The sequence below is a fragment of the Microcebus murinus genome, chromosome 7, assembly GCF_040939455.1.
Source record: "Microcebus murinus isolate Inina chromosome 7, M.murinus_Inina_mat1.0, whole genome shotgun sequence".
Lineage (NCBI taxonomy): Eukaryota > Metazoa > Chordata > Mammalia > Primates > Cheirogaleidae > Microcebus > Microcebus murinus.
The window spans coordinates 62,210,605-62,237,521 of record NC_134110.1 but is presented as its reverse complement, the minus strand read 5'-3'; the positions used below and the strand labels follow the sequence as shown (position 1 = coordinate 62,237,521).

General features: G+C 37.8%; 3 protein-coding genes across 5 annotated transcripts in view; 2 read left to right on the top strand and 1 right to left on the bottom strand.

The window, feature by feature from the left end:
• Positions 1-1,778: 1,778 nt before the first annotated feature.
• FBXO43 (F-box protein 43) lies at positions 1,779-26,254 on the bottom strand. Of its 2 annotated transcripts, XM_076005126.1 has the most exons (6): positions 26,183-26,254; positions 15,133-15,240; positions 11,498-12,974; positions 8,929-9,031; positions 2,581-2,784; positions 2,227-2,475 (listed from the first exon to the last, which is right to left on the bottom strand). In XM_076005126.1, exons 2-6 carry the CDS (start codon positions 15,215-15,217, stop codon positions 2,227-2,229), a joined length of 2,118 nt encoding a protein of 705 aa, XP_075861241.1. In that variant the 5' UTR covers positions 15,218-15,240; positions 26,183-26,254. The 2 variants fall into 2 exon arrangements, with proteins under 2 accessions (XP_012617476.2, XP_075861241.1); XM_012762022.2 differs by lacking the exon at positions 26,183-26,254 and having other exon boundaries at positions 1,779-2,475; positions 15,133-15,937.
• POLR2K (RNA polymerase II, I and III subunit K) lies at positions 20,631-23,440 on the top strand. Of its 2 annotated transcripts, none has more exons than XM_076005124.1 (4): positions 20,631-20,705; positions 21,388-21,457; positions 21,809-21,901; positions 22,841-23,440. In XM_076005124.1, exons 1-4 carry the CDS (start codon positions 20,646-20,648, stop codon positions 22,861-22,863), a joined length of 246 nt encoding a protein of 81 aa, XP_075861239.1. In that variant the 5' UTR covers positions 20,631-20,645; the 3' UTR covers positions 22,864-23,440. The 2 variants fall into 2 exon arrangements, with proteins under 2 accessions (XP_075861239.1, XP_020144347.1); XM_020288758.2 differs by having other exon boundaries at positions 20,649-20,733.
• Positions 26,153-26,917, top strand: part of SPAG1 (sperm associated antigen 1) — a 73,831-nt gene continuing 73,066 nt past the window's right edge. Inside the window, exon 1 of the mRNA XM_076004680.1 lies at positions 26,153-26,356. The gene's annotated coding sequence lies outside the window, so the exon portion shown is untranslated. The remainder of the gene's footprint in view (positions 26,357-26,917) is intronic.

The window sequence follows — 26,917 nt, the reverse complement described above, 5'->3', positions numbered from 1 at the left end:
TCTTTCACCAACAAAATGAAATAAAATATTACATTCTAATAGGCTGGGTAACCACAAGATGACAAATGTGTTCACACTGAGAGAGCAGTATGACTGCAATGTACAACAGATTGCCTCATAATGGACTAGAAATAGGACTCCAGATTCCTTAATTGCACTACTGGCAATTTCATGTGTAAAGTGATAAAAACCAACCAACAAACAAAAAAACACTTATATTTCCTTTCCCATTATTCTGTAATAAAATAATAAAAATTCATAAGATATTGGGAAATATGAACATTTAAAATGATACAGAATAGATAACATTGCATTTCATTTTTAAAAAACAAAGCAAGGAACTGAATCTGTGATTTTTAAGATCGGAAAAGTCAACTTCAGGAATGACTTTTAGCTCAGGCAGAAATCAAGAGTATGAAATAGCAATAATGTTCATATGACAGATGAAGGTGTGATTTGATCTCAGCCACAGAAAGAGAAGACAAAGAAAAGTGGTTTACATTAAATAAATCAAAAAGTTAACTTTATAAATTAAGAGAATCAAGACTGGAATAAATTTCCTAAAAACAAAGAAACTTCTCTGATGGAGGAAAAAAGTTAAGTCTTAAGTGAACAACATTAACTAGTAAATTGATCCTGACACAGAAGATGTCTCAGGAAATTAAATAGGAATTAAAAACTGAATTTGGTTAGAATCAAATAAATCAGAAAATATGATGTAAAATTCACAAATTGTATAACTTTTATTAAACACAACTAACACTTTACTCATATTTATGTTTGGCTTCTAAAAATCCTTTGTGGAATTAGAAAAGATATAGATAAAAATTTAATATTTAAGCAGTTAATCAAAATTTTATTGTGAGTTAAGTAACAAATTAAAATTTAAGGCAAATTTTCCCAAATATTTCTATGTGTAATTCATACTTTGATTTATTAAAATAGCATATAAGAGCTACATTTAAATCTATAGTGTGCATACACACATATATATACATAAGAGTTACCTAAATACAAAGAAAAAAATTTTGACACTATCTTTAAATTTCCCCATGGTTTTAGCAATTTGTAACAATAGAACTTATCTCTTTTTTGCTGCTATTCTCCAAATGGAACATGCAACCTCAAATCATTTTTGAAGAGGTATTTCCTAAATAACTTAGTAAATTTTATTTTTTTTAATTTTTATTTATTTATTTTTGAGACAGAGTCTCACTCTGTTACCCCAGCTAGAGTGCCATGGCATCAGCCTAGCTCACAGCAACCTCAAACTCCTGGGCTCAAGCCATCCTCCTGCCTCAGCCTCCCGAGTAGCTGGGACTACAGGCATGCGTCACCATGTCCGGCTAATTTTTTTCTATTTTTAGTACAGATGGGGTCTCACTCTTACTCAGGCTGGTCTCAAACTGAGCTCAAATGTTCCACACGCCTCAGCCTCCCAGAGTGTTAGGATTACAGGCGTGAGCCACCAGGCCCAGCCATAAATCTTATTTTTTTAAAAACTATCTTTTCCAATCAGCCCAAATTTGTCAAATATTAATACCCAGGCTATATTAAATAAATTAAATTGTGACTATAGTTCTAAAATTTTTTAAAGTACTTATTTGAAATGTATGACTTATAAGGGTTTATTAACTAAGACTCCCATTACGAATAACCACATATTTCCTATAATTTACTTTTTATATCTTTCTAGTTATCAATATTAAATTTTACTTAACTAGAGGTCTACTCAAATATGCCAAATAAGAGAAAGATTGAAATTATAGAGTAAATTCATAGAACTTCTGGAAACATTTTATTTACATTTCATTTCAGTCAAGTACTCATTTTCCAAATCTATAAGGCCATCTGTGTCAAGTTCAAAATTTTTACTATTTGGAAAACTAATTTTTAAAAATGAATGAAGAACATTTCAACACATCGTGATGAAATGCACAAATTTAAAATGTTACATAAAACAGCAAAATACATGTATACGACAACACTGAATATACTTTATTTAAAACACCAAGTAATTAAAATGGGTAAAAATGACATAGTAAAATAAAAGTTTTTCAAAACTCATCGAACATACAATGCCATAGATTCTAATATATACAAACTAGGAAATAAATCATCATCTGTCATTAATGGGAAGATATGCACATGTTCGAAATATTCATAATTTTACGTCAGACAAATAAAACACTGCATGGGGGAATGTGTCTTTTATATTTAGTCTCTTTAGAGGCGTTTTAAATTCCGCTTACTCTGGGCACTTCCTGGGAGAGCATCTTTTCTAGTTCTTGACTTTGCTGCTTCTCTACTACATTCTTCAGACCCATGATAAGCACACAAACATAACACACAAAAGTCAAAACCACAGGCTGTGCGGCTACACAGTCCCCTTTTCTTATATGGCTGGTACTTAGCAGGGGATTGGCACCTTGGGCAAGGTTTTAACGCTTCATCAATAAAAAGTGTTTTGGCAACCTGCAGTGAAAGCATATACACTAAATCTTCCGGTTTCATATACAGAAGAGCTTTATTTCAAACTCTGTAAATATTTATTTCTAATAACTTATGATAAATACTCACCTTAACATATTCTTCCTGTTTACTACTTAAGGGAGTAGCAGAAGAGCTTGCTAACGGTGTCAAAACTTCTCCCCAGGGAGATAATGTTGACACTTGCTCTTTCTGAGAACTGGATGTCCTAGCCTGTGCTTGCACAGATCTTAAAGCTGAGCGATTTAAAAGATGGAGCCGAGTGGCAGCATCCTCCACATTTAATACAGCCCCCTGTGGTAAAAGACAAGAAGAGTCAATAGCTTTCTGATGCACATGGATTAAATGCTTAGAAGTGGTTTTATACCACCAGAATATTCTTCCTAGACCATTCCTTTTTAGGGAAAAAAATATTTTTTCCATCTCACATTTAAAAGTCAAAGAACTATAAAAAGGAAAAATTAAAACAATAAATTCTAGCTCTAAGTTTCCATGATTGGTTATTTTTCCAATTATTTTAAGTAAACGTTTCCATGAACAGCATTGTGGAAAAATATTAAAAAATTAAAAAGAAAAAAATATACAAAAAAGTACAAAAACTTTTTTAAAAAAAAGAAAAAATAATAAGTAAACGTTTCCTGAAAAGGGCTAGATAGCATGTAGCTATTTTAGACTTTGCAGGCCATATAGTTGCAGCTACTCAACTCTGTGGTCCTGGAGAAAGCACTGTAGACAAGAAGTAAACAAAAGAGTGGGGCTATGTTCCAATGAAGCTTACTTTAAAAACATTGGGAGTGGACAAGTCTTGGCCTATAGACCACAGTATACAACCCCTGTGTTAAGCCAAGCTCTAAGAAGTGAATCTTTTGAAAGTTTGCTATAGGATATTATGAAATTCTCTGAAGATTTCTTACCTTAGCCACATGTCACAAGAACAATGGGACTGGTTAGAAGCCCAATTACTTCTGGCTGATTTTTGCAAATAAGTGGTGCTGATTCATTTCTACAGTTAAATTTTCAACAGCTTTGATATTGTAAAAGGAGAAAAAAATCTTTCTCATCTGAACTGGATTGCCACATTACTCAAATATTCAGTCAAGAAATATGTTAATTAGATTGATTCTGATAATCATTTCACAATATATACATATATCAAAGCATCATGTTTTACACCTTAAATATATATAATTTTTGTCAATTATACCTGAATAAAGCTGGAAAATATAAAAATAATTAAAAATTAAAAGAAACATGTTCAATGAGTAATCCTCATAGTCTATTTTGTTAAGGTTGGTAATGGGGAAAAAATAGTAAGTTTTTAAAAAACAGATTGGTATTCTTAACCAATTATCAAAATAAAATGTACTATGGCCTGTAAACCCAGCTACTCATGAAGCTGAGGCAGGAGGATCAACTGAGACTAAGGGTTCAAGACCAGCCTGGGCAACATAGCAAGGCCCTGCCTCTAAAACAATGAAAAAAAAATTAGCTGGGTATAGTGGCATGCACCTGTAGTCCTAACTGCTTGGGAAACTGAGGTGGGAGGATTGCTTAAGCCCAGGAGTTCAAGGCTGGAGTGACCTATGATCATGCATTCCTGTGCAGCAGAGTGAGACTCCCCCTTAAAAAAATAAGTACTACTGGTGAATTTCCTTACATGTTCAACTTTAATTATGTTTCCTCTCCCTTGATCATCTCCCTTTGCCACAATTGGCTCCTAACTGTGGAAAGAGCTAAAGCATGAGAAATTACAGTAGGATAAGTACAGGAGATAAGGGTCTTAAAAAATCACATCATTCATAGTTTAAAAATATATGCATATGTGTAATGAATAAATGTTGGTCTTCAGAAATTAGAATGAATACCAATTGAACATATTGAACATGCTGAATTTACCAATTATCTCGAGGACTAATACATCTCTTTATTCTACATTTGTATAAATGATTTCCAGCCTAGGCCACAGTGCATGTCCTAAGAACACACTAAAAGGAGAATATCTACTAGGTTTCAACGTAGTTGGTAAATACAGTGACTATGCATGCACCAAAAAAATGAAGAAAGATATGATGTTGAAGCAAATTTCAGCCACAGAAGAAACATTCATTCACTTAACAAATATTTATAGGACAATGAATAGATGTCAAGTGAGTAAAACAGTCTAAACCCTGCCCTCATGAAGCTTAAAACATGTGCTATAATACTATCTCTGAACAGGAGGCAAAGCAGTCAACAAACGCACACATTCAAGAGTGCCAAAAATTTTCACAATATAGTTATCATCACATTATCAGAAAATATTTAAATGTGAGGGTGGAGTCATCTGGTGGCTATTCATTTCCACAAATATGAAAGAACAATGAAGAATAAATTAAGAAATTCAATAGAAAAGGTGTGATATTCTAATTCTTTTTTTTTTAGTTTAGTACTTTTTTTTATAGCGTATTATGGGGGTACAAGTGTTAAGGTTACATATATTGCCCATGCCCCCCTCCCCCCTCTAATTCTAATGCTCATTCTCACTGTTTCAAAGAAAACAGATAAAGTTTAGATCCTATTACACATATCTGTTCTGTGCCTGATCAGAAGCTTTCAGTAACACTACACGAGTGTGAGGAAAACCATCAAACACCTTCCTTTTATAATTTTTTTGTTTTGGTAATGATCCATTGGTATAGCTCAGGGAGAAAGCAACCAGTCCATATTGTAAAAGGAAGGCAAAGGGCCCCAGGAAGGAGGTCACTGAGAAACAGAATAAACAGGTAGAATACCTGATTTGTTTGCACTCACACAGAGGAGACTTTCAGTTCTGGTGGATAATGGGAGATGAATCAGGGATCTGTATGGAGAAACACTAAGAAGAATAAAAAGAAAAGAAAGAAAGCAAGGGAGGGAGGAAAGGAGGGAGGGAGGAAGGAAGGGAGGAATGGAGGGAGGGAGGGAGGGAGGGAGGGAGGGAGGGAGGGAGGGAGGGAAAGAAAAGAAAGAAAAGCTAGACAATTATTAACTCTGAAAAAAAGTTATACAGGAATGAATGTGTAATGTACAACATGCTGCAGCTGCAAAACAGTAATAATAATCTCAACAAAGTCTTATTCATGTCAGCCCTAATTCTGATTCACTATCAAATAGTGGTGTAATTATAGTCATAAGATAAAAGAAAGGAATTCGGGGAGTGGGGGGTTAGGTAAGTAGTGGTAGTAGTGATGAAAGGTTAGAGAACTAACCTAATCCCTATATAGAAAAAAATAAGGAAATAGCAGTAAAAGCCGATTAGGTAGAAATATGGAGGTAAATACTAGAAGAAACAACTAAAGCATTGAAAGTGATTGCCTTGATTGGGAAAGAATTGAGAGCATGAAGAGAGAGCACAGGAGAATGGTAGGTTTTGTTATAAATGTCCAATTTGACTTTTTAAAACATATACTTGTATTACTTTTTTTTTTTTTTTTTTTTTTTGAGACAGAGTCTCGCTTGTTGCCCAGGCTAGAGTGCTGTGGCGTCAGCCTAGATCACAGCAACCTCAAACTCCTGGGCTCAAGTAATCCTCCTGCCTCAGCCTCCTGAGTAACTGGGACTACAGGCATGCGCCACCATGCCCGGCTTATTTTTTCTATATATATTAGTTGGCCAATTAATTTCTTTCTATTTCTAGTAGAGACGGGGTCTCACTCTTGCTCAGGCTGGTCTTGAATTCCTGAGCTCAAAGGACCCTCCTGCCTCGGCCTCCCATGGTGCTAGGATTACAGGCGTGAGACACTGCACCCGGCCTATACTTGTATTACTTTTTTAAAAGTTCTGAAAAGCAAAACAAAATAATAAAAAGAGTTTAAGAAAGGAAAAAAAGTATAGTTCTTTAAGAAACCAAGTATTTTAAAAAAACAATGCCTATAATATGAGGGTAGAATATTTTATCTGGAATTACCTGAAGGTGATGTGCTGACACAGCCACATGTTTCTTCCTTAGAGGAGCTAAGGAACATATGGAGCCAAACATTTAAATTTTAATGATGCTTGCTTAAAAAACTGTTTTTTAAGTCTGTCCCCAGCATGTAGGGCAGCATTCTAAAAAGGTATATTAAGAAGGCAATTAATATCTTCACTGTTATTAGGTTATTAAGTATGAAATATCTGATTTCCTTAAGTACTAACTTTGACAGTTGACATCTCTGATATTTCATTTTGACACTTCTACTTGTATTTCATTGTGAAGGTACAGTCTTTCAAATGCATGTTTTGGCTTGTGAATATCTTTCAAAATCTTTTTAGAGCAATTTTGTGAAACCATGTAAAAAAAATTGTGTTATTTTCAAATACAAGTTCTGTTGTGGAACCAATACAGCACAGAGCTCAAGATATCAACGAAGTGTTGGGGAAGGATGTGGCTAATGAACACATAAGTACATCGATGGTTTGAGAAGTTCCATTCTGGTGATTTTAATCTTGAAAATGAGCCATGTGGGCAACCTGACACCAAGGTGGATAATGATGAGCTGAAAGCTGTAGTGGAAGCAAATCCATTCAACCGACGCATGAATTAGCAGCAAGGTTTGATGTTACTATTCCAACAATATGGGCCATTTGAAACAAATTGGCAAGGTAAAAAAGCTGGATAGATGGGTTCCAGGTGAATTAAACAAGCATCAGAAGAGAAATTGTCTCAAGCTTGCTTTTCTTTGCTGTCACAACACAAAGAAAAACCATTTCTACACCATATTGTTATGTGTGATGAAAAATGAATTCTTTTTGACAATCGCAAGCATTCAGCACGCTGGTTGGATAAAGATGAAGTGCGGAACCATGGTCCAAAACTGAATATTTATCAAAAAAAGCGAATGGTGACTGTTTGGTGGTCCAGCGCTGGTATTGTCCACTACAGCTTCATGAAACCTGGTCAGTCAATTACAGAGGATGTCTACTGCAACCAATTGGATGAAATGATGAGGATGCCTGTGATTAAGCAGCCGAGATTGGTCAATAGAGACAGGCCAATCCTCTTGCGAGAGAACACTCGACCACATGTCACACAAAGAACGCTGCTCAAACTACAGCAGCTGGACTTGGAAACTCTCTGTCATCGACTATGTTTACCAGACCTTGCACCAACTGACTACCACTCTATCCAGGCTTTGGATCACTTCTTGTAAGGAAAAATAGTCAATTCTCAACAAGCTGTGGAAAATGCCTTTTATGATTTCATCACCACTTGCTCTCCATGCTTCTTGGCTGCTGACATAAACAAGCTACCATTAAGATGACAAAACTGTGTCGATAGTTTGGGTGCATACTTTGATTAATTGTACTGCTTCTTGTTTGAGATATAATAAACTAAACTTTTGATTTGAAATCAGACATTTCACATTCAATGACCTAATATAATCTCCCAGAGCCAGCAGCTGCAGCAGCAGCTGCAGGAGCTCTGAATAAATGAGAAGGTAAAACTTTTCTTCAGAATAAAAAAGAAAGTCAAAGTTTTAGTTAACAGCAATCCCTAATATTTCATTGTAATGAGAAACCTACCAGTCTATATCTAGGTGTTCATATTTATTTCTGTTATACTTCATCTCAATTATTATATTTAGTCAAATTAGAAATTTACTTATAGTATGTTATTAAATAGTTTTTAGTACAACAAGAATAAGATAGAGAACTCATAGAGTCTCTTTTGGCTGAAAAGTTAAATCTACAATGAAACAGGGATTATTAGAGTCATCAGAAGCCTGTTACACAAAGTAGTGCGTCTGGGAAGAATTCATCAGGTCCTGTAAGACTTTTCTTGTTTAAAGCCAGATCTCAAATCCTCAAGTGAATACAGGAACAAATAGCAGGTATAAATCTGCTATGCTTTCTCACCTACAGGCCTGTATATGCTATTCCCTCTTTCCCGTCTTCTTCACCTGGCCATCTGCTAACTCATTGTTCAAGTCTCAGCTGAGATACACTTCCCTTGATTCCCAAGTAAACACTCCTTTGAATCCAATAAAACTCTGAGCTTTCTCTAACACACCTGTATTGTAGTCATTTGTTTACTTGTATTTCCCCCAGGGTATGAGCTCCAAGAGGACAGGGACCATGTCAGAAATGTCCACCATTCTAATCTAAGCAACTGGCACAGTTACTGGCATGTAATATCCACTCAAAAAACTGGATAAAAATGTTATCAGGGCATCTAATTATGAATAAGATCCAGCATATCATTGGTATTCAAATGCCACTAACAGCATCAAAACCCAACAAGATATTCTTGATGCTAGGTAGTCTATTCCACTTAAAGACTAGGTGAAAATGAAGTTTGGGAAAAGTAAAGAGTTTTTGAGTGAATGTCTGCTAAATGCAAAAGCTTAAAAGATAGCAGGAATACCAAATTAGGTTGTCTAGCAATATGGGATTATTACATATTTATAAAAATCCATTTTAGAAAAGTATTATATACATTACCTCAGAATCTTTTTTCAGTTGTATGATGTAAAATTTCCTTCTCCGATTTGCTCTCTTATCTTGAACGACAATTTCACGCCAATTTCTGCTTACTTTCCAAACACTATAACAAAAAGATCAGTCCTTATATTGTATATATTCCATAAGATTAACATTTTTTTTGTATTTGGTAACTAATAAGAAAAACTTGTTTTAAAGATTTGGGGCAGTAAATTTAAACCTAAAACTTTAGATTAAAAATATGACCTTGCTGTGCATAATCAATGCTAAAAAATATTTTTTAAAATAAAAATATGACTTGGTCAACATTATTGTTCCATACTGAGTTACCATATGAAAGAATTACTATTAAAATATTAAGTATATGCTAGCATTACATTGAGAGATGACTATTTTATAAATGGTCATGTAAAGCCAATGTGGGTCTACTGGGAGACTGGTTAAGAGGATTTAACTTCAAATGTGACATTAAGATAAAAAATTTGGAACATGATATGCAGCAAATGATTATCCTTTGCAGCACAAGAGGTTTTACCAATTTCTATTACTCTGTTTAACAAATCTGTCATTTTGATTAAATAAATGTGAGAACAATTAATCCTTCATTGGCAGTACTAAGTGCCAAATCATAAATACTATTATGGGTAGCACTGCAAAGTTCCTATTTTATTAACTAAAGTTTCTAAGGAGGAAGCAGCTAAGAAAAGACATAATTTTTGTCCAGTGACTGCTTATTTATCAATAACTTTGACTATAGTAATTGTTAAAGAAAAAGTAATCCTCAACTATTAATCTAGTCTTTTTAATTACTCTGCTTAACAAATCACTCGAAGAGAATAAGGTGAGGGATAAGAAGACCAAAAAAAAGAAGTCACTTGTTATGGAGGGCCCCAGGTAATGCTTTGAGTTGTCAACACTACTATTCTTCCAGCTGAAATATGTGCCTTATCTCAGGGGGAAGGAGAGGAATAGGCAGAAAGTCACCCATTAATGGGGAAGAAATGAACTATATAATTGGGTATTGCCACAAATATTTCAATTGACCATCAACTCTCACATTACCAAGAATGGCACTGGTAACACAGATACACATCCTGCAGTGCACATGCTGTAAGGTTTAAGTTTGGAGGGATGGCCAGGAGAGGTAATCGTAGAAATATGACTGAATATCAACTGCTAGCACAAATGACCACCCAAAAGTGTCACCTGATTTTTTATATTTACTGATCCATATCCAATATAAAATAACATTCCTGTATCTCAGCCATCTCCTTAATTTTTTTAAACAAATAACTTATCTTTTGAACATTTTTAAAAGGCATACACCTATGAATGCACTAATCTATTTATTATCCTATTTGGGTTACACCACATATATTCCTGATCAACTCTATTGTAAAAGGCCTTAAACTTTATTAAGAGTTTGTGGAAAAATACTGGATTAGAAGTTCAAGAGCTCAATTGTAGCCTAGATCTATTCCTATCTCTTTGAGTGACTGTTGGCAGGTCACTTAACTTCTGGGTCTCAAGTTTTCTCATCTGTAAAATATATGATTGAACTAGATATCTCAGATTTCCAGCTATGGAATTCTATAATTCTCTACAATAGCCTATAATTAATGTATGGAAGAAAGGTGAAGACGGGCTTTAATAGAAGTAGTGGCCATAAAAACAAGAACTCTATGAACCAAACTCTTTGACATATACCCATCAACATCTCCTCCAACCATCACCTTGCAGAAATCCTATTCCACATGACTTCCCTCCTTCCTGGCCGTGGCATTTCCAAGGTTCTTGTCTTCTGATAGCTCTGCAACTCCCCCAAATTGCCAGCATGAACACAGTCTCATTTTAGTATTTGTAATCCCACTTCCCACCCTCAATGCTCCTAAATGTCTTAGTCTTTCTTTAATTATGTTGCAGCATTCAATCTACTGGAATATCTGGGGACACAGTTTTTAAATTCTTGAAATTCCCCAAAGTAATTAACTTTCACTGCTGTGTTAGCCATGAAAATAAAATAATCCACATTTCTTTGGTCTCTGGAAAGACCAAACCCTAAAATGAAAGCTAACCATTGTTCTTGGATTCTAGAACTTAAATAATTAAATGGTATCCTTTGTATGTTGTCATTTCTCAGTTACCACAATGTTTTACATTATTTCTGACCAAGTGTCATAACTTTAACACAATCTGCAATCTGACAATAGGATTTGAAGTATTAAATAAATCATTAAGCAACTTCCATGCAATAAAGCTGGCCATCATGAAAATTTAAAGTTCAACTTTTAGTAACACTCTTTCCAAATGACAGTGATAAGAACTTTACTCAAAAAAAGACTATATTATTGCTACTAAGGCAGACTTTTAAATAGAAGGAACTATACTAACAAACTCTGTTTGGAAGTTCACTTAAACCATCTTTGATATAGTATAAGACAATCAGAGACAGAGATAATAGAACAAAACAAACAAACAAAAGAACAGGACCACCACTCGAGTCACAGAAAAACATCCCAACTTAAAAAAACATAAAAGTTTTATTTCATAAGCAACTTTTATTTCTTACCTGCATAGGCTTTCTGCAGTCAAGGAATCTAAAACCATAGCAAGAATATGCTGTAAATTTCTATATTTTAATTCTGTTAAGATGTCTAGCTTTTCTAAACCCATTTTCTTGCCAATCAGTCCTGCAAGTAAACACTGCAGTACAGCTATTTTCCCCCCATCCCTTTCTTCTAAGAATTCGTGTGCACTGTTTTGCTGAAACCTTTTCCTTTTACTTTTCATAAAGAGCTCATGCACCAATTGCAAGGCTGGGGTCTTCGATAAATTCTTAAAGCTTAAAGTCAAATCCTCACTCTTATCACTGCTCAGCTGACTCTCTGAGAGGTCAGAAGCAGCTGCTGGTCTTGCTTCAGAGTTGGAGCCGACGGTCTGCTTTTCCTCTTCTGTCTCTGACTGTGAGCCTTGCTCCCGAAGGGTGGACAGTCTTCTTGTCCTTACAAGATGCCTTGACTTTCTTATGGTGTCCCCCACTTTCAGAGTTCCCTTATGTTTCTGAAGCAGCTCATGAAAAGAACCCTCTTGGTCAGAGAGGGAATCTTCTGATTTATCCAAGCTAAGTGAGTTAAAACCACTGTCTTCAGGAGTTGAAATATTGCCTCTCACTTCAGTTGAAGGAAAAGGTGCTTGACTCGCATTAAATTTAATGTTTGCTACAAGATTACTTACTGGAGTCACAAATATGTCTTCACCTGTTCCACAAGTTGTTCCACTAATAGAGGAGCCCAGAAGTTCGTGATATGTATTCTCGTCACTAATGCATAAACTGCTATCGCTAAAGTCATGTGTGATAGAGTCTTTAAAATCACTGCCCTGAATTGGAGATATACATTCAACTTCAAATAGGCTATCATCTTTGGAATTATCTACTGTGGAAGTCTTTTGTTGAGAAAAATTAAGTCTCAATTTTTGACTACTTGAAGTCACTTCTTCTGTTTTTAAAGTACTCATAACTAAAGAGCTAAAGTAATTTTGCCTTGGAACACCTGAAGCACTGCTTGTAACATTTTTTTCTAAATTAAGAACTTGGCTTACACTACTTTCTAAAGAACTATTTTGTGATTCAGAGTCCCCCTTTAGAAGAGAGAAGGCTACATCCAACCTTCTTCGTGGTAAGTATTTTTTCCCACTGATTTTAGGAGTTTCCCAAAGTTCTGAGGTTTTATCCTTTTCCTTCCTAGAGAAGAGAAATTTCTTTTGTGGAGTGGGAGACTCTAAAGGATGTGGTAAGCTCAGGCCTGAAGTTTCAGGATGCTCATGGATTAATGTTGGGCCTTTTTCTTTCTTTCTAAAATATTTGTTTTCTGTATTATCAAAGCTGTAAGATTTTAACTCATTATAGGCACTATCTTGAAATGAAGATGTGGAGAAGTCTCTGAAGTTGCAGTACTTAAAATTGACAGTAGGAGAGTCCACCTCATTTCCGCCTCCAGTGCTAGCTTGACCCAAGTGCCTTTGTGACATCTTCAAAATCTCTGTTTCTATAAAGCGAAAAGAAATTTATTCTTTTATTGGATGAGTAGCCAGGCAGCTTACACCAAAATACATGATTTGTTAGGAATACAGATAATAATGGAAAATTGTATGGCAATTTTAAAAAGTTACTTTAAAAAACCAAATCTACTTCACAATGATCCGATGTGTATCCTACTTAAAACAACTTCTTAACATCATAAAACCATTTTCAGGTTATAAATGCTCACAGATCACTTGACTTAACCCATAGTAAGTATCATGCACAAATTTTTTGAACTACTCTTAAGAAAAACAACTTAACAGCATCATTTTTAGATTATTTTATTACCTTATGATGACTTTAACAGAACTAAAGTATATGAACTTAGTTTTAATATTCTAGCATATATATGCTAGTCTATTTCTTTTAAAAGTTCTGGGATGTAAATAAAACTACTTAAAAAACACTATATGCTACTTTTTAAACATGACTTTGGGAAATATGTCCAACTATGAGTGCTGCTACTAGATCTAACTGCAACAGGCTGCACTCCAGGGTAATGTTGTTCATACATATAACATAGACCTGTTGCAGAAATCTAGTCCCCATGACCATTCACAAGGTCTGAATTCCCAGACTTATATCTTTACAAAGACTCTAAATTACAGACACATTCTTCTTGAGCTAACCAAAATAAACCACTGCACCCTAGATATAGGGCCATTTCAAACTTGGCATGTTGTACTCATTCATATTTCAGTTTCTAAATATTTTGAGACATAAGGCCCAGTTGCTGGCTTGAATTCACAGATAATAGGCAACTATTTGTGGGAAAACCACCCTTTATAATATTCCCTTTTTTTTTAAACAATAGAGACCCTGTTCTTGCATATAATATTCTTGAAGTTGCAAATAAAGAATTCAACTCAATTACTAAAAGAAGAACAGTTACTTGGTAATTATTTGAGTAAGGAATATCAGTAGGAAATATTTTACTCCTTAACCTTTTGAACAGTATCATCATATTCCTTCTTTTTAGAAATCTGAATTAAATCTTAACTCAAAAAAGCTAAGAAAAGAAACTTATTATACTTTTGATATTTCTCCAGATTATTCTTTGAGGCACTTGGAAAATTGTCATTCCTTCAAAGTTTTCTCCAGGCTAAATGGCACAAATTTTCTCTATTAAAAGATCCTGGGAAGATATATTTTAGTTGACTGTAATGGAATAGTAATTTATTTAAATCTAAGCTACATCAGTTAAATATGTGAGTGAATGAGCTTTGTTACAAAAGCAAATTGCTACTTGTAAACACAAAATTATTTCTTTATGGTATAATGATCATTAGAATATCATTTTTGCTGTGAAAAATATCCAAATGTTTTTTAACCTTTTAAGCTTATACTCCTTTGTGATAAATCTCACACATGACCTCTTCCACGATACATTCTCTCAGGTCACTAACTTCTTCACATGCTCATGAGCCATGATTATCAAACTCTGCTTTCTAGAATTTGTATTATATTTTAAAACAATTTTTGATCCCCAAATATTAAATTAATAAGGATGTGTTTTAAAATTACATCTCCACCCACGAACTGTTTCCACCCCTGAGAATCATTCTATTATGTAACAGCTTTCACTCAATTTTATAAAATTAGGTTTGAGTCCTTTTAAAGTTAAAACATATGTAACTATTCCGCCACTTCACCACTAGGTGTCTCACCATGCTGGAAATTGGGAAAACTGAGAGGCAAGTTATTAGAAACAAATTGGAATCCCCTTCTCCTAAAGTCCACAGATTACTTATTATGAACAGAAAAAATATAGAGCTTTTTTCTGTTCATCTACACATTTGAAGTTGCCTCTAACGTGCTTTCTATCCTGTCATTTTCATCTTTCGACTACACCAAGGCATTGGTCTCAAAACGTAATGTTGTAAGATTACTCATGTGAAATCACGGGCTTATTTTAATGACTCAACAGTTTACTGATGAATCAAACAAGTCTCTTCGATATTCACTTTTTAAACCCAGGCTCCAGACAGGGGGCTGAGAAAACTTATCTGCAAAATGCTCTCTTTAAAGAGAGAAAAAGCACCTATCGAATCAGAGGGTGAAATGACGTCATTTAACTGTGTTACAACCAAATTTCCTTCACTTGTTAAAGGGAAAAATCTTACCATCAGCAAATGTCGAGCTACTAGACGTCAAAGTTATGTAGGACTCCACACAAGACAATCTCTCATCTTTGCCTTTAAAATTCATGCCAGAGAAAGGCCACCTAAAAACTTTAGTTGGAACAATTAATTAAAACGCGCAGCAGCAGCACGGTGAAACCTAAAAGTTGAAGGGAACGAGGAGCACATTGCTGCAGGGATTATTTTTAACACTGGAAAAGGCCTAAATCGTTCTGAATTTCCTCAGCCCTCCAGAGACAGCAGTACTCTCAATATCCTTGTTTTCTCCAACTAGTCTCAGAAATGAGTCAATTTCCCAAATTCGGGCTCCTGGAAGGGCAGTGCGGGCTGCAGCGCTGTGGTGCACCGGGCGAGGTGCTATCCCGGGCGGGTGGGTAACGGCCTCACCGGCGTGGAGATCCGCTCGGCCCCCCGCGACCCTCCCCGGGCCGGGCCGGCGCAGGCGGCTGGGGCGGCGGACGGTGGGAGGCACCTGGCGCTCAGGGAGCGGGGAAGCACAGGGCTGCCGTGCGCCTCCTGAGTCCCGGCACCTGGAAAACACAGTGGGGCGCGGGGTCGGGGACCTGGACGCCCAGAGGCCGGCTGCGGGGCTCAGAGCCGGTGTCCCCCCTCCCGCCCACCCGGAGGCCCCGGCAGGGCGCGTCTGGGGCTCGGAGCCAGGCAGCCGCTGCTGGGTGCGCCGGGGAGGAGCCTCGGCCTCGCCCCCAGGGATGCCCGGCTATGGCAACCCCCACGCCGGCTCCGCGCAGGCCGCCGCGCTTCCCTCCTTCGGTTTGAACTGCCCGCCTGGAGTAACCGCTACGCCCCGCCCCGCGCCGCGCCGCCCCTGCCCCCGCCCCGCCGCGCCCGCCGCCCGCAGGCCCTGGCCTCGCTCTGCCTCTCGCTCTCCCCTTCCACCGCCCGAGCACTCAAGGACTTCCTAGTTTCTTTTGGTTTTGTTTTTTTGGAAACAGAGTCTCACTGTGTTGCCCAGGCTAGAGTGAGTGCCATGGCGTCAGCCTAGCTCACAGCAACCTCAAACTCCTGGGCTCAAGCAATCCTCCTGCCTCAGCCTCCTGAGTAGCTGGGACTACAGGCATGCGCCACCATGCCTGGCTAGTTTTTTTTTTATTTTCTGTATATTTTTAGCTGTCCAAGTAATTTCCTTCTATTTTGAGTAGAGACTGGTCTCACTCTTGCTCAGGCTGGTCTCCAACTCATGAGCTCAAACGATCCGCCCGCCTCGGCCTCCCAGAGTGCTAGGATTACAGGCGTGAGCCACCTGGCCCGGCCATGGACTTCCTAGTTTGAAAGGCTCTTCCTCTCCCGTTCCTCACTCTGGGAAGCATTATTTGTATTTAGAAAGGCTAATACGTCCCACAGAGGCACGCCATTAGAAATAATGTAGGCGAATATTTGCTTGAAAATGTTTCTCCAACCTACCGGGTGTAAAAAGCAGGTTACAAATTGAATGGCTCCTTCTAGGTGAAAAGTGTAGATATACACAGGATAAGGTCTGAAAGGTATGAATAACTTGGTTGCACTATCTTTGGACAGGATTATGTTTGTTTTTCAGTTGTCTTTTTGTCTGTATTTTCTTCTCATATTTCTACAATGAATATATATGGATTTTGTGTATATATGTAAAAGAAAAAGGCATTAATAAAAAACAGACTGAAATGTGTTCATTGTTTACAAACATCCCCTTTTTGGCATCACAAACACCCAAATATCTTCAATGCCAGATTCATTTTTAAACCCTAATTTTTATCCAATCAATATTTACTGAGCTATATATGCCAGGCACAGTCTTTTATGTTCTTGCCATCTTCTTCCCTAGTCTCCTTTTTCTGGCTTCTTTTCCTCAGCCTATTCCTTAAATGAGATGTCCAATGAGATGGCATGAGATGTCCAGCATTTTTCTTAGTTTATCATCCCTTGCTTATATAGTTCTCATTCAGGTCTTCAACCATAACTTTTAAGCCAGTAACGGTTCCCACCACCACTCTCCTCTGATGGCATTTCTCTATATGGAAATTCCTTGGTCATCTAAAATCGAACTCATTAACAATTATTAAGTTCCAACAACATGCCAATTATTGGGCTAGGTACTAGATATACAAAGGTGAGGAAGGCACAGTTACTGTCATTAAGGGGCTCATTGGTACAGTGCAAGTGCTAAAACAGAGGAACAGTAGTAGCACAAAGGAAAGAGGAACCTGCTAAGCTCACTAGAGAAGAAGGTGCAGCGCTAACTTCATAATGACGATTTTCATGGACAAGTGGCAATTTAAAAGGCAGACAACAGAGAATTCCAAACTTAAAACAAAATGTAGAAGAGCAGGAAAATTCCGGACTCAAAACAAATTGTGCAAGAGCAGTTGGGCACATTAGAGAAACTGCAAATAATTTGTTATAGCTGGAAGCTAAGATTTAGTGGAAGAAAAGGCATGAGAAAATTCTTGAGAAATGAAGAAAAAAAGTCTTAGAGAGTTTTGGATACATGTTAAGAGTCGGAAGTTTATCCTCTAGGTAATGCAGAGCATTTTAGAAAGGCCACTCGGGTGGTATAATGGAGAAGAAAATGAAGAGAGGTGAGGGTGGCTGCAGGGAGACCACTAGGAAGCTACTGCATCTCCCCAGTAGATAGTGGAAGTGGAGAAGAACCTGAACTGGACATATTCAGTTGGCAGAATCAATTGTATGTGGCAAGGAGTGAAGAGTACAGGCTTGAGAGAAAACAAGATGAATTTAGGGAGAGATTGTTAAGTCTAAGGTACCTGTAGCACTTAGGTAAGGAATTCATTAATTACACATTCTTCAAGACAGCACCTCTCTGAAGCCTACCACACACTCCTGGGAAAAACAAATCTCTATTACAGCCATTTTGCCCATCCCTGCCCAGTATTTGCAATCCTTCTGCTGAATTCTGCTGAATTTTCTCTGCATAATTTATTACCTTCTAAAATCCCATCTTATCTACTTATTTAATGTCTGTTCCCCATCCCCATCTCATTGTTAACAGGGCAGGGAGTGTTGCCTATGGTTAAAATCCACATAATTCCAAAACACCATTTAAACATTGCCCTTTTCTTTTTTCCCCTAGTTTATTTTTCTTGAGTTATTTTATTACAGTGGAAAAGTAAAAGAGTATATCATAATTCCTTTATTTATTTATTGAGACAGAGTCTCACTTTGTTGCCCAGGCTAGAGTGAGTGCCGTGGCGTCAGCCTAGCTCACAGCAACCTCAAACTCCTGGGCTCGAGCAATCCTACTGCCTCAGCCTCCCAAGTAGCTGGGACTACAGGCATGTGCCACCATGCCCGGCTAATATACATATATATATATATATATATATATATATATATATATATATATATATATATTAGTTGGCCAATTAATTTCTTTCTATTTATAGTAGGGACAGTCTCACTCTTGCTCAGGCTGGTTTTGAACTCCTGACCTTGAGCAATCTGCCCGCCCCAGCGTCCCAGACTGCTAGGATTACAAGCATGAGCCACCGCACCCGGCCATAATTCCTTTATATTGTTCAAGGAAGAATAATTTTCACCCCTCCCTGCTCCCAAAAGGGAAAAAGGCACCTGGTTATATATGCAACTTACCCTGAGCTTTATTTATATACTCCAGATTTAAACCACTGAGATATATTTTCACATTCTTTATCCACCACGGACTTTTGCCGTTTTTATTTCCTTTCTTGGATTGGGTGTCATACCATCATTGACTTCAGAATTCTAAAACCATCGACTTTCCACAAGGTCTAATGCTTCTTTGTAGAACCATCCAATAAAACATGATGGAAGATTTTCCCAATTACCATAACATTCAAGCTATGCATATATACTTAAGTGAATATGATTAAGGAAAAAGGAAAGACAGATATTCAAGGGAAAAGTAGTAACTTGCATCTCCATAACCATATTATAAGGAGTTAAAAGTGCTATTGTCCAGGATGTCGAAACAACTACCCCCATTTGGAGAGAGTAATGCAGTGATTTCTGGCATCTAGTATAGTGCTCAAGAAATGTTAGTTAATGTTATCATTAATTAATAGGGTTGCTTACACTGAGCATGCTCTATAGGGATCCTAAAACTATAGGTTTCTGCTGATAGGAAAGAGAGTGTTATATTGGCAACTAGCACCACTGTGAACTCTTGTTGAAATTCTGGATCTCCTTGCTATGACTTGTCATTTACCCTGCCTTTCTGTAGGGTTCCAGAATCTATTTGTATTCTACATATGTTGATCCATTCTGATCTCTGTAGATTGTTCTGTGCCAGAATCATCTCGGTATTTCAACCAGAGAGTTAAAATCCAAGACAGCTTGCAAATATGAAAGATGCACTTTTGGGATCACTCCATTATCTTTTGACAACAGTGGTTCTATCTAATACTTCTTGTAGGAAAGCCTATTTTGACTCTTGTATTGCATTACGTCTTTGGTTGAAAGGACAGGTACTTTGTAACAGGGCTGATGATCAAAATATCTATGTTCTGTATATCTGTGGAAGAAGAAGCTGGGAACTGCTGTTTCCCTGGAAATTTTTATATTGGCATATAGGAAGACTGGAAAGATCAAGTCTCTCAAGCTGGTCTGTGGAGATGCAACCACAGTTTGAACTCCTGGAAGTGAATGGTGAAGCTCAAAGTCCTCAGGTTGCTGGGTGGAGGACCAGAAAGGAGTGTAGCCTGCTTTACAAGATACCAAAGACATAGTGCATGTTGGGAGAATGCAAGCTTGCTTCTCCGAATAATTTTATAATAGTTATCAACAACTGTTTATTTTTGAATTTCAATGACTTTATCTTTTTCACCTACGTTTAATATAAGGAAAATGCCTGCTATAAGAAAAGTAAACAAGTATAAACGTTCTGAACCGAACTGATTTATCTCACTGAAATTTTGATCTTTGAAAGAACGCAGCACTTCCACTGAGCAGAACATTTTGTTTTTCTATGGAGGAATACATGGAACAGAGGGGAGGGTCAGTAGACAGCTGAAGCTTCCAAAATCCCTTAGCTTTAAGTGGGAGTTGTTGACGTAGCTACCCTCAAGCTAGGCTTTGCTTTAAAACGAGTAAAAGGATTGAGAGAGAGGGATGACAGGAGCCTAGAAGAGAAACGGCCAGAAAGCAAAAACGAAATCACGGAAAGGCTAGGAAGCGGCTGCCGCATTGCCTCAGCACAGGTACCAAACAATTTGAAAAACATAATTTGGAAAGTGTTTTTCTACGTGAAAATCATTGGTGGAGTTGATTCTTCCATGTTCGTCGCTAGCCTAGGATTCCACGGGCACTTTGTCATAGCGGTTTCTCTTCTAACCTCTGCCCTTCCGGAAAAGTATTACTTTCAACTAACTTCGTTAGCTGACGACAAAACTGCACTTGAGACCGCAGAGTCTAACATACAAAAGCACCGGCTTGCTCGCCTTTGCCCAATCCAAGTTCCCGGCTGCTCCCAGGGCGGAAGGGGCGGAGACTCTACTGTGTGTCATATGCTAGCGCCGGAAGTTGGCAACGACACAGCTTCAAACCGGGTTTTGTTTGGAATCGTGGTGAGAAAAGTTTCTCTGTGCTGCGTAGGTAGGGAATTGGTGGCTTGGGATTCGTGCGTGGATATTTGGGCCAAAACTGGAAAGACGCTTGGGGTTAAAAAGGTCGAGTGTGGAGTTAGAATTGGGGGGGGGCTGGAGTCTACAGTGTGGGTTACAGTTGGGTGAGATTGGAGATAGCGTCCATGCTGCCAGCTTTTCCTTGTTTAGCCGCTAGGAATTATTATTTTTTTTTCACCTTCGGTTAGCCTGTTCTGTTGAGAGAGATAATTTTTTTTTTGCTATCTCCGGCCAAAGTTTGGAAAAATAGAACTTGTTAAATAAGAATGCGAGCCCTGCCCTTATATCTGAATCCCTTTGCCTCTTAAACTGAGTAATCCTGCAGAGATTAACGTCTTTAAGCCTCGGTTTCTTCATCTATAACATAAGAATGATATTTCCTAAGATTGTTGTGAAGGTTATAGTGAAATAACATGTATAAAGTATTTATTATTGTGTCCAGTTTGGGATAAAATCTCAATACTTGTGTGTTTGAATGTATTTCATCCTTTAGACCTAATCCATAGGGTTTAGGAAAAAGTACAGATTAGGAATTGGGACCTTTTTAGCCTTTCCTGAAAAAAATGGAGACTGGATTTGTGAGAAGCCCCTTTGAGATATTCAGTATTTGAATCTGTGATTTTAGGGACTAACAATGGACACCCAGAAGGACGTTCAGCCACCAAAGCAGCAGCCAATGATATATATCTGTGGAGGTATGAGTAGCACTTACATAAAGTAAGAGTATTTTACTTTAGTTTTTTTGAAATTATTACATTTATCCTTTGTTTAAATTAGTTAATTGATATTCAGAGTTATAAAGTAGAATACTTTAGCAACCACTTTTTAAAAAACTTCTTGTTAAGATATCATTTTCTCTCCTGGGAAAAGAGCATTGCCTACAACTATTTTCATTCCTACCAAATATATTTAGTAATAGCAGCACACCCTTGATATTGAGTGTGTTTCAGTGCTTTGGGTCACCTTGGGTGAAAAATATAGTTAAGATAATTTGCTTGTCTGTAATATTTTTTATAGGCATTGAGTAAATGTGTTTTCTTTTCTAGAATGTCACACAGAAAATGAAATAAAATCCAGGGATCCAATCAGATGCAGAGAATGTGGATACAGAATAATGTACAAGAAAAGGACTAAAAGATGTATCCTTTCAACTATGCTGTCTAAATATGAGGTAGGAGAAAATGAAGGCTGATGCTAGGGTTGATAAATACAAATTTCTGGTAAAAATGGATTACAGTATGTATTTTAAAAATAAACACAATTTAGTGTTTTCATGCATCCATGTATAGGTTCTAAATAATCTAAATACTAGTTGATTTTGATTCTTACAAGTTTATTTTTCAGGGATTCTGTACAGTCCTGCTTAAGGACAGGGACACATTCTGAGAAATCAGCATTAGGTGATTTCATTGTTCTTATATAAACCTACATGGCATATAGCCTACTACACACCTTTGCTATGTGGTATAGCCTATTGTTTCTAGGCTACAAACCTGCATGGCATGTTATTGTACTGAATACTATAGGCAGTTGTAAAACAATGCTAAGTATTTGTATACCTAAACAAAAAAGTACAGCAAAAATGCAGTGTAATCTTATAGAGACCACTGTTGTATTTGTATATGCAGTCTGGTTTTGGCCAAAATGTCCTTCTGTAGTGTGTAACTATTTAAGTATATTCTTGAGCTTGAGTTTATGGCCAAACTAAATTATATTGGGGGAAATAAAAATATTGTGTATACTACCTAATGGGAAAATGTAGGGCCACAAATTAGTATAAATACTGAGAGTAAATTGTTATGTGGTAACAGTTTTAAAACTCAACAAATTACTCCCTTTAACATTGCTTCAGTGTTTTTTGATGCATTGATCTTTTGTATCATGGAAGAGGTAATAAAAATTGAAATAGTTGTTTTAGTTCATCTATAGTTGTCATAGTAAATAGTAAATCCCATTCTTTTGTGCATTTTAAACTAAATAACAAACTAGCTTATTACAAAGAGAAGGTGATTTGGAAGTGTGAAATCTTATATATAATTTTTAAGTACTTTTGTTGTCCTTAACTCAGTTTAATACAGTGGTGGTTTTTGATGCCAGATGAAACCTGTGAATTCAGAGGATCGTCTTCATTTGTATTTGCCCCATTAATGTTTCTCATTATTGTATAACTTTTGGTTAAAAATACAGTAATACTCCCCACTTACCCTCAGGGGATATGTTCCAAGACCCCCAGTGGATACCTGAAACCTCAGATAGTACCAAACCCTACATATGCTGTGTTTTTTCTATATGTATGTACCTATGGTAAAATTTAATTTATAAATTAAGCACAGTAAGAGATTAACAACAATAATAAAATAGAACAATTATAACAGTATACTATAATAAAAGTTATGTGAACGTGACTGATTTCTGTCAAAATATGGTATTATACTGTACCCACCTATTCGGGGACTGTGATTGACCATCAGTAACTGAAACTACAGAAAATGAAACTGTGGATAAGGGGGGACTGCTGTACTTATGAATACAACTATATACATATTTTGTTTTTGAAACCATATTGTATTTACGTATCAATATTTTGTATAAAGAAAGTTTTTGTTCAATGACATGATTTTTAATTTTATTGTATATGTAATCTGACACACAATAAAGGTTAAAAGTGCTTCCCTAAACCACACGTTTAATCAAAACCTAAGTCATCTGTTGTCCTTGTTAAAAATGCAGATTTCTAGAGCCCTCTGAAGATCTGATTATAAAAGTTCCTTGGAAACCACTGTTCTTTGTCACCACCTGTTATTAACTATAGTGTCATTTCATACAGAGTATACCAGTTCACTTGCTTTCAATCTGCATACATCATTTGAATTCGGTTTTTAATTTATTACTTGGTATAATCCTTCCTGTATTTTCTATATAATGCTTGACTATTTTTTAAATCTTGCAAGAGGGAAGGGAAATTTAAATGGTTGCTTTCTGTAAGGCAAAATCAACCCCCAGCAAAAGTGGATGAAGCAGGCTATTCAGGTACAATTTCCCCCAGGTGTAATCAGTGAGGTCAACAATTCTGCTTTTAGGATATAAGAATAGGGATTGATTTACACTGAATTATTGGATAAATGTTTAAATTGTTTGCCTTGATCTTAGGGATGGGAATTGATGGTCACACTTACATTCTGTTCTAAGATTCTACAGTTAAAGGTTATGTTGGCCTCCCTAACATTCATTTTAAAGATTAGATATATTCTAGTTTTATTACTATGTCTGATATTCCAAAAATTATCCTTGACTTTTTTAAAAAACACCTGTATTTCTACTACCATCTTCATATACTAAATTCTATAAATTTATTATATGTTATATGAAGTGCTACCTCACTCAGATTTTTAAAGAGTGCTTCCTTGGTCTAGGTTTTCCTTTCCATGGTTTTCATAATTTTATAATTTTGCTTTTGAACTTGTCCTTTTTAGACATGGGAGTACCAATATATGATATATCTTTATGACAGTCACCTAAACAGGTAAATCCCAGCTCATTGGATAATGTAGTTCTCTTAACTCCTCTAATTTCAACATAGGTCCTTTGCATATCAGTAGTTTAATTGAATATTGTTATTCAGCTAACTGGACAGACCAACTTAACAGAAAAAGTATTACTGGAACTCACTGCTTTCAGTCAGCCTTTTTCCTCTTTGTGCTCCCTTCACTTATAAACTGGATGTATTTTTACTTCTTGTGTTCCTGGACAGTTTTAAGGAAAAATTGCTATAAAATTGTTTTTAAAATATTTTGAATAGTGCTTTATCAATATGAAAATTTATAAACTTGAGCTTACAGTTAGCACATAACTTGTCCATTAATAACTAACTATGGACATACTGAAAACCATGCCCATGTCCATGGAAACAGCACTCAATGGAAATTGGTTCAAATCCTGCCCTGCTATTCAGTGACTAGCCAATTTACTTCATTTCTTTTAACTTCAGCTCTGTTATCAAAGTGGAGGAATTGATTGTCAGTACATGGAGGTAACAGTATTTTAAGACAGAGATTGGAGTTTTGAAAAATTCAAAAATGGATGAAATCAGAAATAAGTAGGTGTTAGGGGTAGCTGAAAAGGTATAAAAACAAGTTGCTTCCTCATAACTGCACATATGTCCCCTCCCCTCCTAGAATAATTTCTATGTAGAAAATTAGCCAAGGTGGAGTGGTTATTATAACAAATGACTGATGAATGAGAACATTACTGAAATAGGGGGGAAAGCTTGTGTAAAAACTTTGGGATGGAAAGTGAGCTTGTCTTGTTCCCACTTCAGAATGAAGCCTACATGACTCAAAACTTCAGGAACTAGGGGGCAGTAAGAGGAGATGAGCTTGCAAAGGTGGGCAGAGGTCAGCACTCTTAGGGTCTTGTGATGGGAATACATTGGGACAGCAAGCAGGAGAGTGACTTGGTTTAAGACAAAAAATTAGGCTGTTGTGTGGCATGGACTGTATAGAGACTGGTGGCAGCTGGGAAACCAGTTAAGGCCAATGATAATGGTGGCTGGGCCAGGGCAGCAGCAGGTAAGAAGTAGCTGGTTGTGAGATATGTTTTGAAGTTGAGCCAATAGTACTTACTGATGAATTGGCTAATAATTAAGAGCTCAGGGCCAGGCGCGGTGGCTCACACCTGTAATTCTACCACTCTGGGAGGCCGGGGCGGGTGGATCGTTTGAGCTCAGGAGTTCGAGACCAGCCTTGCTTGTTCACAAACTGTGTGTAATTTAAATGCAAAAGGGGAAGAGAAATAACATTTATTGGACCGGTACGTGCTAGGCACTGTACTAGGTCCTTTGTGTTCATCATCTATTTTAACTAGTCTGAACTTATAAAACTGAAGTAAAGTTCCTGACAAATGATCGCTATTGTTTTAATTATCCGAATTGTATTGTCTTATTCACCTTTGTATCCCTGCGCCTACTACAGTGCCTAACTCATAACCAGCACTCAGAAAATGTGGAATGCATGAAAAGGAAGAGGGAATCTTGACTTTCATTTACTCTTTTGTTTAAAATGTAAGAGGTTAGTAAATCTAAGTTCCAATGCACTCTGCATTTTTAACTACGTTTTTACAGTCAAGTAGGAGTAGGTAATCAGTTTACTAGCAGGGAGTACAGAACTCCAAGATACCAGAATAGTGACAGCGTCTTAACTCATTCTACAGCAAATTGAAACTCAAAGGAGAGGACACGTCAAGGATTCTTCCCAAATAGTGCTAGGTCTGGGCAAAGGTGGGTGAGTAGAAGCTGAGGCCCGGGAGGCCAATCAGTGGGATGGCAGGTCCGGGGCGGCCAGTCACCCCGCGGATGGCCTAGTCTCCGCCTCCGGCCGTCAGCCGGGCCTAGGCGACAGCCCCGCCCCTCCCGCCCCCAGCACCTGCAGCGCCGCGGGCCAAGGTGTGGCGGCCGGTTCTCCTCGGGGCGCGGGGCTGAGAACAGGTGAGTGCTTGCGTGTGCCCGCGGGCCGGGAAGAAAACACGTCTCGGGTCGCAGTCCCGCTCTGCGGGGGCGAAAGACGGAGGCGGAGGAGCAAAGGCACCGACGGACTCAGGTGACAGGGAGCGTGCTGTGGGATGAACGACCTTCCAGGGCGTGGGAAACAAACCCGGGGCTTTTCGGGCCGCGGCGGGCGGTGGCGGATGGGGGGGCGCGGTCGCAGTGGCGGAGTCCGCGGGGTCTACCGGCGGCAGTCAGCCCTAGTGACCAAGGCCGGGTGTGGGGAGCGATTTCAGACGGTTGCGGCTGTCGGCAGAGCTGCCGGCTCCCGGCCAGCGCCTGAGCCCGCGGGCCGCGCTGTACATAGAAACCGTTGCTACGGCGGGGGATGCCATTTCCTTTCGCGCTCCGGCCGCAGGGGGGCGCTCGGCCTGTGCAAGCTGGAAGGAGGGTCCCTCGGTGGGAGAGACCCAGGCTTTCGCGTTACTAGTCCCTAGCCCTGTGCGCTGGAGGTAATGCTGATAAACCGACTAGGAACTATGCGCAGTGCATGTGGATCAGGATGGTAGAGAAATTTTTTTAAATCCCCGTAGGACTGAAGTTGTCCTAATTAGAGACCAAGACTTTGCAAACAGAGGTGAAAGAGTTCTAAAGAGAGCAAATAAAGTATTGTATA